The sequence below is a fragment of the Diuraphis noxia genome, unplaced genomic scaffold (assembly GCF_037042655.1).
Source record: "Diuraphis noxia isolate RWA-SAM2 unplaced genomic scaffold, SU_Dnox_SAM2 contig0003, whole genome shotgun sequence".
Classification (NCBI taxonomy): domain Eukaryota; kingdom Metazoa; phylum Arthropoda; class Insecta; order Hemiptera; family Aphididae; genus Diuraphis; species Diuraphis noxia.
Window position 1 is genome coordinate 39,569,391 of NW_028301713.1, and position 16,761 is coordinate 39,586,151.

Sequence of the window (16,761 nt, forward strand, 5' to 3'; positions counted from 1 at the left end):
GACTTAGGATATTAGTATGAGAATAAAATATATTGTAAATATAATGTTTTATAACTTAGTAAAATTGAGAAAATTTCAAAATTTATACTCAGTAATTTAATGATGTTTAAAGTAGTAGAAAACGCTGAAGCATCACTTATTCAATAAATTAAAATTACTTTACATAAATATTTAACCTGCCTCAGATTGAAATTGGACCACACAGATTTAAGAAAATTTAAGTGAGTTATTGCTATATTAGCATTATGCCATTATATATATAACCTGCTGACTACAAACTATATTTTAAGTTTAACAGGGTTTAGTTTATTAATATAATTCAATGATATAACATATAACATATTATAACTATAAAAAGTTAAATATAGTTTACTAACTAAAATTGCTATAAATAAATTGTAAATCCTTTATAATTAACTAAGTCATGAACAAATATAAATGGTATTATATTTCCTTAAATATTCCAAGGAGTACTGACAAAACCCACTTAACATGTTGTTTTTGCCTATCAAACGTACAATTTACCAAATCAAAGTTTAAAAGTACTAATTTTGTAGTGTTTGCAATAGGCGATAACTTGACCTATTATCAAACTTCAAAAAAGAACTTAATAAAATTTTAACATTGATTATTTTACAATATTTAAATTTATGAGCCAGTCAAGTCTTATGAATATGTGAAATATTATAATTCATGCACAACTCATTTGAAAATTAAAATGTTGCGAAAAAAAACAATGAACAAACACAGATAATGTTCTACCTTTTGAATTTTGATAATAGATCAATTCACTTTAATATTTATGTTGGAAACACTAATTTGGTATGTTGTGCGTGTACAAGGATTTCTTTTAATTTTAATCAAAATATTTTGAGCTTGTATTTAATTTTTGCATAAATAAAACATAGTTCATAATATGTCATAAAAGTAATTTATTTTCAAACAAACAATACATTTATATCATAATAAATTTTTGTTAACAAGGAAATTAAAAATTTAAAACTATTAAGACGCTTTTTTTGATTTAAATTTTTTTTCTTCTGTAAATTTTTTTATCTTATGTTTATTTTTATGGTTTGTATTTGTTTTTTGGTCATTGTGGGTTCCTCCAAGTTTTCTACTAAACATCTTTTTACCTACATCTCGTTTATGTCTTTTATCTTTATTTTTCAAAAAATCTCTTAATAAATCCCTTTTCTTAATAAATCTTGGATCTTGACTTCCGGTATAATTGGTTTTATTAAATTGAGGATCATAAAATTCTTGAGCATCTAAAATAAAAAAAATAATAGCATCAACATATATCAATAATACATCATTATAATATTAGTTTGTACCTTTGAATCTAGAATCATCTACTTTGAAAAAAAAAGCTTCTCGCCAAACACCTCTGGATCCTAAAAATTTTCCTGAAGGCACTTGATCATCAACTTCAGCAACAAAATGTTCTTCTTTATCTTCCAAATTATATTCATTGTTTTCATCTTCCGAGTCACTGGAATCGTCAATAAATGGATTTCGACCAAATTTCTTTTGAAGTTTGGTTATTTTTTCTGTTTGATATTCATTTTTGTCTACATCATTATTGACTATAAAACAAAAAAGTAATAATATATAAACTTGTATGTTATAATATAATAAATTATGTTTAATAAATATTTATTTGCGTATATTCCGTAGCCACTTTTGAGAAATTTTTTTTTTATAAAAAGTTTTACAGTACATGAATGTAAACAGCTAATTCACAAAATGTCTACTCTTTTCATTTTAAGGAATTACCTTTGTGCACAAAATTGTAATTATACTATTATTATTTACTACTATTCTTATTTATTTAAGAGGACATTATACCCACATATGTTATATCAGTCTTAAAAGTGTGTAACATGGCAAATTTTACGCTCTAAAGATCACGTTTAGCTTTGTGAGCTTAAAATTTAGAGTGAATTGACCTTTATCGAGGGCTTCTCATAGGATTTTTATTATATTTTAATTTTAAAGCGAGTTATAAGTAATTTAAGATATACAAACAATTTACAATTTTAAAATACTCATAACTTGCTTTAAAATCAATATACAATAAAAATCCTATGAGAAGTCTTTGATGATAATGTTACCTTTAATTTTTATAAGAAGTCAATTCACTTTAAATTTTAAACTCCTGGAGCTAAACGTGATCTGCCGAGTGTAAAATTTGCTATGTTACAGACTTGTAAGAAGAAGACAACACATGACACATGTGGGTATAATGTCCTTTTAAGCTTTACATTTTAAGATATACACAACTATTATTTATAAAGACGAAATTTATATGTTATTACTTATCGCTACTGAATATATGTAGTCTAATGAGAATAAAAATGTGGAAAATTTGTTCAATTCTGAGTGTGCAGAATAAAGATTTTTTTACAAAATAGAGAATATTAACATTATTTAGCATATTTTGGAACTATATATTCAAGTTTTTAATATGAATAAAATTAAAACCACTTAATTTAAAAAATGAAATTTTAGGGGAAAAAAACAAGAAGACAATGACATTTTAAAGCATATCAACTGTATTCATTGGTTATTTTTGCATATTTTTAAAAATGTTAAGAGAATATAAATCAGGCCTATAATCATTTATTCATAGGTATGTTAAGTTATACACACTACATAGTAATATTAAATTAACTATTTAGTCATACTTTAATATACATAATTTTTATTAAAATTAAGACAAATGAAGTTTATATAAGTGTATAGTAATTTTTTTTTTTGCTTTCGGCCCAGGTAGAACATATACCCCAGCCAATAGTACTGATTGTTGTAGTTATCATATCGATTTTAATTTATCATATGATTATTTTTTTAATACCTATTTAATTGTTTTAAATTGAAGAAATTTTACTAAATACAATTTTAATACATTAGATTTTTATATCGAAATCTAAAATTAAGGAGATATTTACAATTTAATCAAATGCTAACATACTGAAGATAAAATTTCAATAAATGTTTTTATTTAACTTACCTTTATCAGAAGTTAGAAATAAGTTAGTAAAGCTAAATTGATTTTCAGAACTAAACACATCTTTTAGTTTATCACCAACTTTATAATATTTATTTGTATCAACAACTGCTTCAGCTACAACTTTGTTTTGTTCTACTTTTTGCTTTTTAGGCCTCTTCTGTTTTGGTAATTCTGGTTTGTCTTTAACATATTTTTTATGTTCTTCTTGTGTTGGATCATATCTCACCATATTGAATCTAAACCAGTTAAAAATTTATTATTTTGTTTAGTAAATTATTTTATTTTTAAAAACAGTTTATTTAAGCATAAAATACCTACAAGTCTGAATACTCTGTTATATTAACACAAACAACGTAATATTATTGATATTTAAAATCAAACCATTAAACCAATTTAATAATAAGTACCTATCATATAATATGTCCATTATTTTTTTATTAAGGCAACATTTTTAGTTATTCAAATTATTCTCATCTATCTTGAAATATCAAGAATCTTATAAAGATGTCAGTACAAAAAAATGTTTTTTAAAAATTAGTTTTAATCTGAAAGTATTATATTCAGCATAGTACAACCTATTATAAAAATTAATGATAGCAACATTATCTAAGGAATAACATATCCATTTGGCTTTTTATAAGTTTTAAGAGGAATGCAATCTTTTTAAGTTGTCGAAAATAATAATTTTTTAATCTTAAATAACTACTGTTTCAGTAGTTCAATCTACAAATAGATGTCATACCCTAGATAATATTGTATTTTTTAATTTTGATGATTTGGTATTTTGGCACACAATGCCATTTCTGGAGCATTGCATATATTTTATTGAGCTGACATCATCTTAAGTATAATCCTTACGTCAGTTTCATTGATATAAACTACTGATTATTGAAAAAATAATTTGATGATTCTAGTTTAGCTTATGTGATTTACATGATAAGACTGAATATAATTGATAAATAAATAATAACAATTTTATATAATTAATAGTCAGAACTTAGTAGTTAAAGCTAATTTTTCAGTTCTGATGATTTTAAATTGTATATTAGGTAAGCTAATCATTTTTAAATTTTCATTGTTTATCTTGTGATATAAAAATAATTTTACACTATGATTTATGCATAGAATTTACAGTAGGTTGACTAATTAAAGTTGCAGATGTTTATAAGTAGCTTTTACCCCAGTATTTCGTACCACATTGTAGAACATTTTTTACTATAATTTTAAGAAACAAATGTGGTTATATGATTAGAAAATTGAAAATTAAACATGATCGACAACAAGTTATCACAAAAAATTGTGGAGCAAGTACATTAACTGTTTTGGATTATAAAAATATTAATTTCTGAAATTTGTTTTTTGTTTTACTGTAATACAATATTAAAATACAAGAGTATTTTAAAAAGAACACAAATCATATAGTAACTAAAGTAGATTTGTCCTTAATAATCTTACAGTTCGTCTCCTTTAACCTTATTAGGCTTGTTAATTGATCGGCCCATCACATCTTCTAAAATATTCATTTGTTTTTCTATCTCATCATCGCTTAATTTTTCAGTAGTTTCTTGTTCTTCAAAAAATCGTTTGTCCATTACAAATCGGTCATCTCCGGTAGCTTTAGATGTTTGCATATGGAACAACTATAATATTAAATAAATAATAACATTTTAATACAAATAGATATGCATAATCATATGAATCAAAGTATTTTTTTTTTAGTTTTGTATTGTGACTTGAAAGTAAAAAAATATATTCATATTAAACCCAAAACGTACATATATTAAAATCTCAATATCTACATAATTATGTCACCTTTTTGCCTTTTTCACCTTCAAATCGCAATTTTAACTTGTAATCGGATACTAACTCTTCTTGATTTTCATGATCACTAGCTTCATCATCATCAAATAATGATATTTTATGCGTTGATAATTGCAAATCATTTACTTGTTGATCGCCATCTTCATCAAATTTTATTTTCTTGTTTGATAATCCACCCTAAAAAAAAATACAATTATGATTATGACGCTTATTATTTAATTTAAGTTTCAGTAAGATCCCCGTTTTGCTACAATTCAAACCAATAAACTACGTTTAATTAATTAATTTAATAATGATAAAAATTTAAGAGTTAAGATATAAATTGAAATATAGTTATCTAAATTGGTACCGAGTGATTAGTGAATACATTAAACATAAATTGTATCAAACAACTATGAAAAACTACTAAATTAACAATGAACAAAATATTGTAAGAAAGTATTTATATATATTATGTTTATACAATAGGTACTACAAAATCTTTAAAACTAAAATTTCTTAAGTATTTATGTACTTTTAAAATAAATTATATCATACTTTTTAACGATACAATGAAAATATAAATTATAATATCATAGGTCACCAGAATTTAAAAAAAAAACAATGTTTGATAATCATGTAAGATACCTTTAGTGCATTGGCGATTGCACACTTTTGGTCTTGTAACGTTTTCCATTTTTCGGCCAATGCATTCTGACGTTTGGCATCAGCTTCTTGAGTTTTAGCGACATTTATTATATCTATGCAAATGAAAAATATATAAAAAATAAAATTTTAAAATAATAATACTAATTATGCTCTGAGCATTTTTATATACTACCTTTTCGTTTCGTTTTTAGGGCCGAACCAATCCCTGAGAAGGCCAATAAATTCCTCTTGCGATTCACCTCTGTTTCGTCCATCGTAATTTTAAAAATTCTTATTGCGGATGAAAATTGAAAAGACACAAAAAATTATTGATACATTTTATATTCTTATGTTGAAAAAAAAACAATGTGGTCTTGTTTACAGTTTATATGCGTTGGTGATAACGTTTATCAGACCATATAATTAAGATTCAATTTTTGAAGCATATAATATTATGCCTCTACCATGGTTATGCTTAACCTAACTACAAAACCAGGATCGTCCGACACCGGCCACCTCGCCACCAGGGCATAAAGCATAATACATTTTATACCATTGTTTGGACGTTCACGTTTTGGACTTTAAACACTTTGCTTTTGTCTCTTGTCCGATAAACATCTTTGAAAGGACCGCCTTTTCGGTTCTCTACCAGTACAAATTTTTTTGAAGCAACGCCCACCAAACAACGGTCAGTACAACATCATACTATTCTGCAGCAGCCGTTTTGTCTTCCTTTTTATTTCTCACGAAATCCGATCTCATTGCACTCCTTCGTTGTCCATCACCTCGCGGCCGCTACACTACATCAAACACCCCGGCGGTCTCCTCGCTTATTTTACATGTTCATTTGCTCGATACTAACAGCGTTTCAAATACTCATCAGACTAGCCATGGGCGACCCGAATGCCGAACGCACTTTCATCATGATCAAGCCCGACGGTGTGCAGCGCGGACTTGTCGGCAAGATCATCAAACGTTTCGAGACCAAAGGATTCAAACTGGTCGCTATGAAATTCGTCTGGGTGAGTGCGAAAAATGGTCATCAGCCATGAGATACAATTTAACATCATAAACTGTAACGTGGATCACTGATAGCGATCCATCGACCCGCAGTAGATAGACCATAGTAGGCGACTTTAATCGGAATAGCATCGACGCTCCCGTCTGTCTATGTATCCAAATGCATTTAGTTATTTAAAAGTTTGTTTCTCTTTTAACTGATTACGCAGTATTTATATTTATCTTTAATGAAATACCTATCATTGATTATTTACAATCTATGTTTTATATTTATAAGAAATAGTTACAACAATGTGTTTTACCCAAATATTAATGTGTTGCATTTTAGGTCATTTCTAATAATTGTTGACTGCATTTTTATATTATTATTTTCTATTTTATTTGGTGAAACTAATTTAAATATATTTTTAATAATTATTTGTGCCTGCTACTAACAATGATAATTTTATGGCTTTTTTTTAAATTAGATATTGGATAACATCTAATTGTAGAATAAGATAAAATATTTACATATTCAAGTTGGATTACCTTAAAATTATTTTAGACTGTTTTCAATACCTATAAAACATTATTTCATTGGACAAAACTGTCAAATTACTGTTGTTTCTTGTCCTTTATTGTTGAGTAATACAATTTAGTGATTTATGTTGTAAATAGCTCAATTCCTAATTACAACCACTTTTATTTTGGGACTTTTTTCATATCTCTGTGTTGAAATAAAAAAGAAATTTTGGTATTGTTCCAATTGAGATTTTATTGTCCAAAAATAAATACTTAAACTTATATTTTTAAAGTTAGGCATGAGGTTAGGTTAATAATAAATTGTAAAATTAAATATATTTATATACATGTAAATAAAATATAGGTACCTACACTAGTTTGAACTTAGAAGTCTTTTAGACAATGATACAAATTGTGTAATTAAACTTCTTGAAAATAACATTAGAGCCTTTAATTAATTAATTAATTGTTATATTCTGTGCTTTAATGTTATTTAATTTTATATTTTTACTTTAAATGCTGTTAATAACTATTAAGAACCTTTATTTTTATGTCTGTAGCCTTCCGAAGAATTGTTGAAGAAACACTATGCCGATCTTTCTAGCAAAGCATTCTTCCCAGGTCTTATCAAGTACATGTCATCTGGACCAGTTGTTCCCATGGTAAATACTATACCTACACTTGTAAAATTTTATTTATTAACTAAAATCATATAATTGTAGGTATGGGAAGGATTAGATGCTGTGAAAACTGGACGTTTCATTCTTGGTGCTACTGATCCGAAAAACTCAAACCCTGGTACTATTAGAGGAGATTTATGTATTCAAGTTGGCCGGTAAATATATATATATATTCATACATTTTAAATGTTATTTTACCATTAATTTTTATATTTTATACATTTATAGTAATATAATTCACGGATCGGATGCTGTAGAATCTGCTAACAAAGAAATTGCTTTGTGGTTCTCTGAAAAAGAAGTAGTCCCATGGACAAAAGATATCGACTCATGGGTCTATGAATAAATATAATAAACATGGTATTAATTTATAAGTTAAGTTCGAGCTTAAATTAAATCCAATTTTGGGTTATGTACGTGTAATTGTGCATTTTAATAAAGAAATTCTTATAAAATATGTGGTCCCTATTCATTATGATTTTTTTATACACACGCCTTCTCTCAATAGCGTTTTCTCATTTGAGGTGTTGAATATAAATGTTATTGTTAGTGAAGAGAAAACTTTTTAAAATGGACAGTATAGAACAGATGAAAATTTTGTTGATGTTAGATTTTTTTTTTTTTCAAAGTTTATTAAGGCTTCAACAACACAGGTTTTTAGCCTATTTTAGTTAAAATTTATACAAGAAAAAGAAAGGAAAACATATATATGTATACATTAAATTTTGGAATACATTTTACTACACTATTATACTTATTATTTACAATGGGTATTTAGTGTTTATATTATGGAAAAATGTACTGATTGCAACTGTGTTTTCATCTTTGAAAAATCTTTTGGTAAATAGCATGAGTTTCAGCTGTGAATATACTAAACGACGACGGTAGTTTAAAAAGATGGTTCTCCCAATCTGTGATTACAGAAAAACCCACCCCATTTTGACTTTTGGATGCATCTGTGTATATTTGTGTATAGTCCGGATATTGTTGCGACATTATTTCTGCAAAATGGTTGAGTATGATTCGACTATCTGTATAATGTTTACAGTATTCGGCCAATTGGGTGTTGATTTTTGGCGACCAGAGCCACAGAGGGAGAGGAGGTTGAATTTTGTTAAGAGATTGTGCTTGGAAATCTAAGTTATTACTGATTATTTTGAAGTTTTCGAATACTGTGGTTCGAGAGGGCAGTATATTGGTAGGTAGAGGGCTGTGGAAGATGTTTTCGGTGATGTGGTCAGTCAGATTTTTAATTTTAATCACATATTTTAGTATATGGCTATGGCGTCTATATTGTAGAGGGGGTTCTCCTGCGTAAAAGAGTATGCTATCGACAGGGCTCGTCCTGAAGGCTCCGATGGCCATGCGAATTCCTTGGTTGTGTATAGGATCCAGAGTATTTAGGTCTTTTTTTTTTGCTGAGTTGTATATGATGTCTCCATAGTCAATAAGTGAGAGTATAAGTGCTTTATAAATTGTGATTAGGCTTTTTGTGTCGGATCCCCAGGTGCTGTTTCCAAGTATTTTGATTGTCCTTAGTCTGATTGACATTCAGTTTTTAGTTTTTTCAGATGGGGTCGCCACGTAAGTTTGCTGTCAAAAGTGAGACCCAGGATGCGGATACTATTTGTAAAAGAAAGTTGAGTATTCATGAAGTTTATTGTAGGTTGGGGATCATTTTTTTTTTTGTTAAAGATAATGCATTGAGTTTTTGCGGGAGAAAAACTGAAGCCGGTTTTATAAGATCATATGGAGAGAGAGTCAAGCGCTTGTTGGAGAAAATGGGCTGTAGTTTTAATTTGTGTTCCACTGCAGTAGATGTTGCAGTCATCTGCGAAGAGAATATATTTTACAGGATTGGGAAGGTTCTTGTATATGACATTAATGGCAACCAGAAAAAGAGTGACACTGAGTACAGACCCTTGAGGGAGTCCATTATCAATGGAGTGAGTAGATGAGATCTTATCATAAATTTTAACATTAAATGTTCGGTCTGTTAAGAAGTTTTTAATAAAGTTAAAGAGGTTGCCGTTAACTTTCCACGAGTGGAGAATATGTTAGATTTTGTTATGACATAATTAAATATACATTTTTTGTTGAGCATTCTCACATATTGATGACTGACCCAAAAAAAAAAAAATAATCTCATAATATATTCTCATAGGGATTATGATATAATATTATGTTTATAATTATAAACTGAGTATAATATCCATGTACCTATTGTATCTACATATTTTTAATTTATGTAAAATCATGAATTAGTAATATTATCTATAGTCTTTACTTTATAGTACGCAACTATAATAATTCAAAATCTATTTTTAGATAGATTTCAATTAAATAAAAAATTATCAACAATTTACAGTAAAAGAGCATTTCTTATTTGAATAATTGTTATATATTTAAAAAATGTTTTACAAGTATAAATAAAAATTCCAAAAATAATAATTTGACTATAAACAAAGGATAAAGATGAGGGAATATCATGATTTGTAAATCACTCAATTTAAAAACTTTTGAGAAGTGTCGAGCACACATTATTTGTAACATACTCTTACACCTGATCTCTTCAATGATATTAAACTTATAATAATGTCAACAGTAAAATTTTCACGGTTGACATCCATTACACTTAGGTTAAAAATTGATTAGTATCATTTTAAATTTTTGAATTGCTTATAATTTTTAAACTGCAGTTATGTATATTGAGTATAATTGAACATTTTTAATTTGAAAAAGATAGAATATAATTCACATTTGTTAAATCATTAATAACTAAGTATATAAGACTGAACTAAAGTCTAAAATCAACTATATTAGATAGAAGCTGAAATAGTGATGTGCATATCTGTACCTAACAAAATAATGTATATTATGAATGTGTATTATTAATATTGTAAGTTGTAACTAATATGATAAATTAATATATCTAGCAACTCTAGCAGGTATTTTATTTATAATATAAATTATAATAGAGTATTTTTTTATTTTTTATTTTTTGTTGTACGCTTCGATGAATGCCTTAAGAAGAATATTAGAATATCAAATGTAATTTCATTCTACTCATACATTCCAGTTTTAACTGTTAATAATAATGAAGTAAAGAGATTAAGAACTTACAAATATATTAGATACACATAATGCTAATATTTTAAAATGTTAATTGAATCTCAAAAAACACAATTTTGACCAAGATTACTGAATGTGAAGCACTATTATAAACATTGTGTTAAAATATTATATACTTTTAAATATTTCTTATTTTTCCTCATAAATAATGAATATTTTAGATTACAATATGACTAGTTGAATTTCCAAAATGACACAAAAAATTTTTTGATTACACAAAATAATTCATATTATTATTAATATATTATAGAATATAGAAATATTGTTAAACAGATTTCAATAAATTATAAACTATTTATATATTTAACTCAATAATAACGATTTTAGGTCTGACAAAATTATCCAACTTTGAACTGTTCAAGCCCATAAGATTTAAAAATAATATTAATGTCATGTTCGACCCCCACAAAAAAAAAAACAAACATTATTTTACATAAAATATACATTACAAGTTCATTATTTATAAATTGATGATATTTGATCATGATTAATTATATATGTTGAATGATATTCGGTTTTCTTATTTTTTGTTAATGGTTTATTGATTAAGTTTATTTTTTGAAGATGTTTTCCGTTAAAACGTTATAAATAAACGTACTTATATTTACCTTATCTTACATATTTTATTTATGTATTTTTATTAATTTATCATTGAATTATAATTTAATAGGTACATTCATAACAGTCACCTCGATGATAAATTACGAGGTTCACCGATTTATTAAAATTTTATATTAAAAAATAAGTGTGCACATAAATATACTTAATTTAAATAAAAGTTGGTATAAAAAAGCGATAAAGTATGTGAATAGGACTTATTCAATAAGTATGAGACTTATCTACTTCTGAGTAATAATTTAAAAAAATAACAAGTTGCTATAGCATTAATTGATATTTAATAATGTTTTAGAATTAATATGATTATTGTTTGTCTATTTTTATTATTTTAAACTTTTTTCATAGACTTAACTCTTGTTGTCGTAGTTAGATATTCCGATTTCCGATTATTAACTGCGTACACAGTATCGAATAAATATTGTATTATACTTTTACACTTGCATAGGTACTATTCTTCGTTCAGTGGAGAATATTGAATAATATGATATCACTTCGCGTAAAGCCGAGAAGTGTTGATTTGACTGACGGGGTACAATCGGTTTTGGATTGTGCATTTGTGCGCAACTTCTTATTGTCATCGAACAAAGAGCACTTGCAATGAGTTTTAATGTAATTATGAACAAAATATGCACTTTTGTTTGCCTATACAACACGCCGGGCAACATAGGTGTTAACGTGTATAATATTTAAATATATAAAACAATACGTTTATTATATTACTACTTTACTAGGTAAATTACTCAGCGTTTCCGGGGATAAATCAATCCGAAATGGAGAGTACTATTAGGGTGGGTAGTAAAAAATAATTTTATTTCTTATTCCTGAACCAGTCATGAACAGATATTATTAGTGAAAAATATGCGATTTTGATTTTAATGTTGTTAATAGTGGGTCTTTAAAATAACTGATTCAATTATCAAAAACCTATTATCTGAACTCTCAAAATCACTTTTCTGATAATATACGAATTTAATGACTGTTGCTAATTTTTAACGTTATATACAATAGCTTTACTAGCTAAATAATAAAATATAATACAATACAGAAAATTAGATTGAATCTGAATAACTATTTTATAATCATATTCTGTAAGACTGTCCAACTCTGACCAACTGAAATCTTTAAAATAAACAATTGTCATTTTGAATTGTTGAGCTACGTGGACACGAATTTATTCCCTAGCACGAAATTGGTGATAATAAGCTCATCTGGGGTACAAATTATTTAATCTATAAGCGTTATACTTCAGCAACAATAATAATGATAAAATATTTATTATAAAAGAATGATTTAATGAGTTACTATTAACTTTTATACCTACATAGGCGCCGACTCCGCGGTGGCAAAGGGAGCGATCGCCCCCGTACATTGATTTAACGGGGGCAAAAGTATTATTTCGCCCCCGTGCCCCGTTGTGTACAATAATAATTATTTGGTTAAAATACCAGATTATAACATGAAAATATTCATTAGAACATCGACGATTGTATATTTGTATATTACCTAAATATGATCTATAAATACTATAGATCGCTTGACGCTCACTACTATTTGGTTTTATATTTTGTCTAAAAATACATCTGTCATTTTAATTTTTCCCGAAATATAGAGACGGAACTGATTTTATTACCATTATAGTATATAAACTAAACATTTTCAATTCAAATAATATTAATTATAAATTATAAACAAATATATTTATAGCACCCTAGAGGAGTATTAAAATAGAGTTAAGGGACAATTTGGTAATTACTCCTCCCGGTAAGCAAACTACAGCATACTATAGAATTTTTTTTCACTTAATAGAAGAGTTTGCCCCCGCGCTAATATCTAAAAGTCGGCGCCTCTGTATACCTATATAGGTAATTTATTTATGCATATATACGAATATAGGATGTTTATAGAAAATTTAGTTTAGCTTATCGTATTAATAATTTTAATACAATTATAAAGAGCTAGCAGTGATAAAGGTAATATTAAATTATAAAAAAGCGGGTAAGTCGTCAAGTCGTGGATGCCACTCTGGTGTATAGTGGGTTACAAGTGAGTTACTGTAATGGATGGAATTAAATTTGAATCCAATGATATCAGGCCCTATTTTTTAGTGAACCCCGACACAAAATGTATAATCCGAAATTGAAAGTGTGCACTACGGATTCGAGAAGTGTGTATCTATACTAAATACTAATAAATAAGACTACCTGCTAGATTATAGTCATAGGTAGTACAGAATACATTATACACATTTTTAAAAAATAAAAATTTTTTAGCACCCTAACGGTTCTGTATTATTTCATGTACATTAAAAGATGTATAGTACGAATTTTTGTGAAAAATAGAGGTTGAATGATATTATATCATTGTATACTAAAACCGATTCAGAATAGAGACGGATTATCTGTCTAGGATATATTATAGATTATTAAAAGATTTTAAATCTTAGATTTTAAAAGAAAATTTTTTATGAATTTCTAGCTCAAAATAATTTGTGAATTTTCGTGATTTTTACGTATGTTGTCAAAATTCAAACTTTGAATGCTTGTAAAAAAAAATTGTGACAAAATATTTTTTTTTCAACTGCTATTGTAAAAATATGTTAGGAGCCTTGTATTACATTTTTAAATCTTAGATATAAAAAGAAAATTTGTTATGAATTTCTATCTTAGATAAATTGAAAATTGCCCTAATTTTTTACGTATTTAGTCAAAATTTGAACTTTAAATGCTTATTATAACTGGTACAAAAAATGGAGGGTCAAAATTAATAGTTCAAAATCAGTCCACATTACCTTCACTCTAAAACAATGTCACTGTCCCAACGTTTTCAGAAATAATACTCCAATCCCTACTTCTGACACAGTCAAATACTTAGGTCTTCATCTTGAAAAAGCTTGACATAGAATATGCATTTAAAAACAAAAAGACTACAACTAAACTCACTCTCCCACATACTAAAATCACTATTCTAACCAATGCACAAAAATAATAATTTATAAATCTCTCAAAATTATATGGACTTACGGACTATACAACTATGGGGAGCAGCCAAAAAATCTAATACCAACAAAATTCAAACTTCCAAAATATTTCACTTCGCAAAATTACAAATGCCCCTTATTTCGTTTCAAATCTTACGCTCCATAACGACCTTCATATAAAAACAATTAACGAAGTAGCCAAAACTTTCTACAACAGATTTCACCTCAAACTTGCGAATCACTCATAAAAACTCTATCAACTCATATCAACAACAGTTAAATTGTCACTGAGGGACGGCTTCTTTAATTACGTCTTTCTCGCCTGTTTTTTTTTTTTGCTTTATTTTTCGGGTACTTCGATCCCATATTCCGATCGTATAAAATGGTATTGGGATTGGCATAGCCTCGGATTTTAACTGTCCCCATCAAAGCAGACCAACAATATTATTATTATTATTATTATTGTTCAATTTGATACGAGCATGCCGCCGCCGTGGCGTCTCTAATGTGCCGTATACGTAAAACCGTCTTTATAATTTTGAACAGATGTAGCCCAATCATACGATTTAAATAAGTAAGGTATTAATCGATCGATTATGATTTATAATAATTAAGAAATAATATAAAATTGAATATACGATAACAATTGACAGTAGTAGTTAGAACGAGTTGTAATATTATAAATTATAATGGTATATATTTCAGAACGAAGCAGGCCATTTTTTTAGATTCTGAACGAAGTAGTGATGAATGTATTGATTTTACAATGCGTGTTTTTTTTTTTTTTTTTTGTGTGTGTACAGCTAGTCGAAGTAATGCTTCAATTTCAAACTTTGGGGGTGGTTTCCGATGGAAAAGTGAATATCCTTGGTGCATTATAAAGGTCAAAAGTAAACATTTTCCAACAGTTTTTTATAAAATTATAAAGACGGATACGGCATAATATAAGAGACGCCACGGCGGCGTCATGCTCGTATCAAATTGAACAATAATAATAATAATAATAATATTGTTAGCCTGCTTTGATGGGAACAGTCAATCCATGTTATACGATCGGAATATGGGATCGAAGTACCAGGGATGCATAGACAGATGCTATTTTTCTTTAGTTTCGATGGCAGCATCGGCGGCAGTATATACAACAGCCATAGCGAGACAACAGCCCGATTCCTCACGACCCCCCACCCACCCCGACACCCTGCTATCTCGAAACCGATTCTCCTACGGGGCGGGGTGTTGAGTGGAGAACCAGCAGTTTTGGTCGGCGGCGCTCGGCTTGTTCTCTCGCTGAACGGAGTATAATAATATGCTTATAATCTTATAATCTCTTTTCCAAGGTAACACTATAGCTATATAAACAGTGATCCTCCACTATATGGTCCGCGGGCATTTAAAAAATTTTACGCGGCACACGATGAAATTAAATAGTTCATTCTAAAATCTAAAATCCAAAGTTCACACAAAACGTTAACTTTTCCTATAATATACCTTTTCCTAAGAAAATATTCTGTCTCATTGTATTATTATTTTAGATTCTGAGCGGAGTGATGAATGTATTGATTTTACAATGATGTGCGTTTTTTTTGTGTTTGTGACCTGTGTAGGTACATCATAACTAGTCGAAATAATGCTTCAATTTCAAACTTTTTTGTCTAATTTTTTTGGCGTTTTTGTCTAGTGCCCCGCGCTTAAAATATGCATTGAAAAATGTTATGCCTAAAAAACGTATAGGATATAGGCTTTAGGTGACTATGTTTATTGGTAGAATAAGTTTTGCCCAGAGCCTCGCAAAAGTTAGCACCGGCTCTGATTGATTTTAAAATATTTCATTTTCATAATTTAATATTAGAATAGTAATTATTAACATTTACTTAAATTGGTTTATCGTTCTTATTCGAGGAACGCCAGAGGGCTGCAGTACACTATATACACAGTATGTCAGTAATATTTAGTATATTAATATTTGACATTTGTAATACAGCAATAGAATTATTATATTAAACAAAAATAATATTATTTTCGTTGCGATTAACTACGAATTAGTTTAGCACTGGTTTAAACACAAAATATATATTTGAGTGGAAGTCCGTAGTCAACACGTATAGTAGGTACGTCATAGTTGACCAACGAAGTAGGCACTTGTACTTAACTATACTATTATTGTAAGATAAAAACTGAATTAAGTGGATTTTCTATTCGTTTTACAGTTGGCTAAACTAATTTTTTGCAAAAACAAATTAAAAATTTTGATAGCAGTCCTAAGATTTTTTCATACTTATAACGTATTAAGGTATATTGTAATTATACATGAATTTATAGTGAATCCATGTTAATATTTGTGGAGAAAAATATTGCTAGGAGTCAAAACA

General features: G+C 27.8%; 2 protein-coding genes across 4 annotated transcripts; one reads left to right on the top strand and one right to left on the bottom strand.

Annotated features, from left to right (window-relative positions):
• Positions 1 to 912: 912 nt before the first annotated feature.
• Positions 913 to 5,856, bottom strand: LOC107167042 (uncharacterized). The gene is made up of 7 exons (XM_089222810.1): positions 5,658 to 5,856; positions 5,465 to 5,577; positions 4,829 to 5,014; positions 4,472 to 4,656; positions 3,017 to 3,252; positions 1,338 to 1,589; positions 913 to 1,271 (listed from the first exon to the last, which is right to left on the bottom strand). Exons 1-7 carry the CDS (start codon positions 5,737 to 5,739, stop codon positions 1,006 to 1,008), a joined length of 1,320 nt encoding a protein of 439 aa, XP_089078936.1. The 5' UTR covers positions 5,740 to 5,856; the 3' UTR covers positions 913 to 1,005.
• Positions 5,857 to 5,989: 133 nt separating this feature from the next.
• On the top strand, positions 5,990 to 8,122 carry LOC107167044 (nucleoside diphosphate kinase-like). Of its 3 annotated transcripts, none has more exons than XM_015515932.2 (5): positions 5,990 to 6,152; positions 6,348 to 6,486; positions 7,546 to 7,647; positions 7,708 to 7,820; positions 7,894 to 8,122. In XM_015515932.2, exons 2-5 carry the CDS (start codon positions 6,355 to 6,357, stop codon positions 8,009 to 8,011), a joined length of 465 nt encoding a protein of 154 aa, XP_015371418.1. In that variant the 5' UTR covers positions 5,990 to 6,152; positions 6,348 to 6,354; the 3' UTR covers positions 8,012 to 8,122. The 3 variants fall into 3 exon arrangements, with proteins under 3 accessions (XP_015371418.1, XP_015371419.1, XP_015371417.1); XM_015515933.2 differs by having other exon boundaries at positions 5,997 to 6,152; positions 6,329 to 6,486; XM_015515931.1 differs by lacking the exon at positions 5,990 to 6,152 and having other exon boundaries at positions 6,159 to 6,486.
• The last annotated feature ends 8,639 nt before the right edge of the window (positions 8,123 to 16,761 follow it).

Excerpts from the sequence above, each read along its gene's own strand:
- LOC107167042 (XM_089222810.1), bottom strand. The coding sequence starts at position 5,739 with ATGGACGAAACAGAGGTGAATCGCAAGAGGAATTTATTGGCCTTCTCA. Across the intron at positions 5,015-5,464 it reads CAATCGCCAATGCACTAAAG|GGTGGATTATCAAACAAGAA; the intron begins GTATCTTACATG and ends ATTTTTTTTTAG. Across the intron at positions 1,590-3,016 it reads ATTTCTAACTTCTGATAAAG|TCAATAATGATGTAGACAAA; the intron begins GTAAGTTAAATA and ends TTTGTTTTATAG.
- LOC107167044 (XM_015515931.1), top strand. The coding sequence starts at position 6,304 with ATGTTCATTTGCTCGATACTAACAGCGTTTCAAATACTCATCAGACTA. Across the intron at positions 6,487-7,545 it reads TCGCTATGAAATTCGTCTGG|CCTTCCGAAGAATTGTTGAA; the intron begins GTGAGTGCGAAA and ends TTATGTCTGTAG. Across the intron at positions 7,648-7,707 it reads CTGGACCAGTTGTTCCCATG|GTATGGGAAGGATTAGATGC; the intron begins GTAAATACTATA and ends ATATAATTGTAG.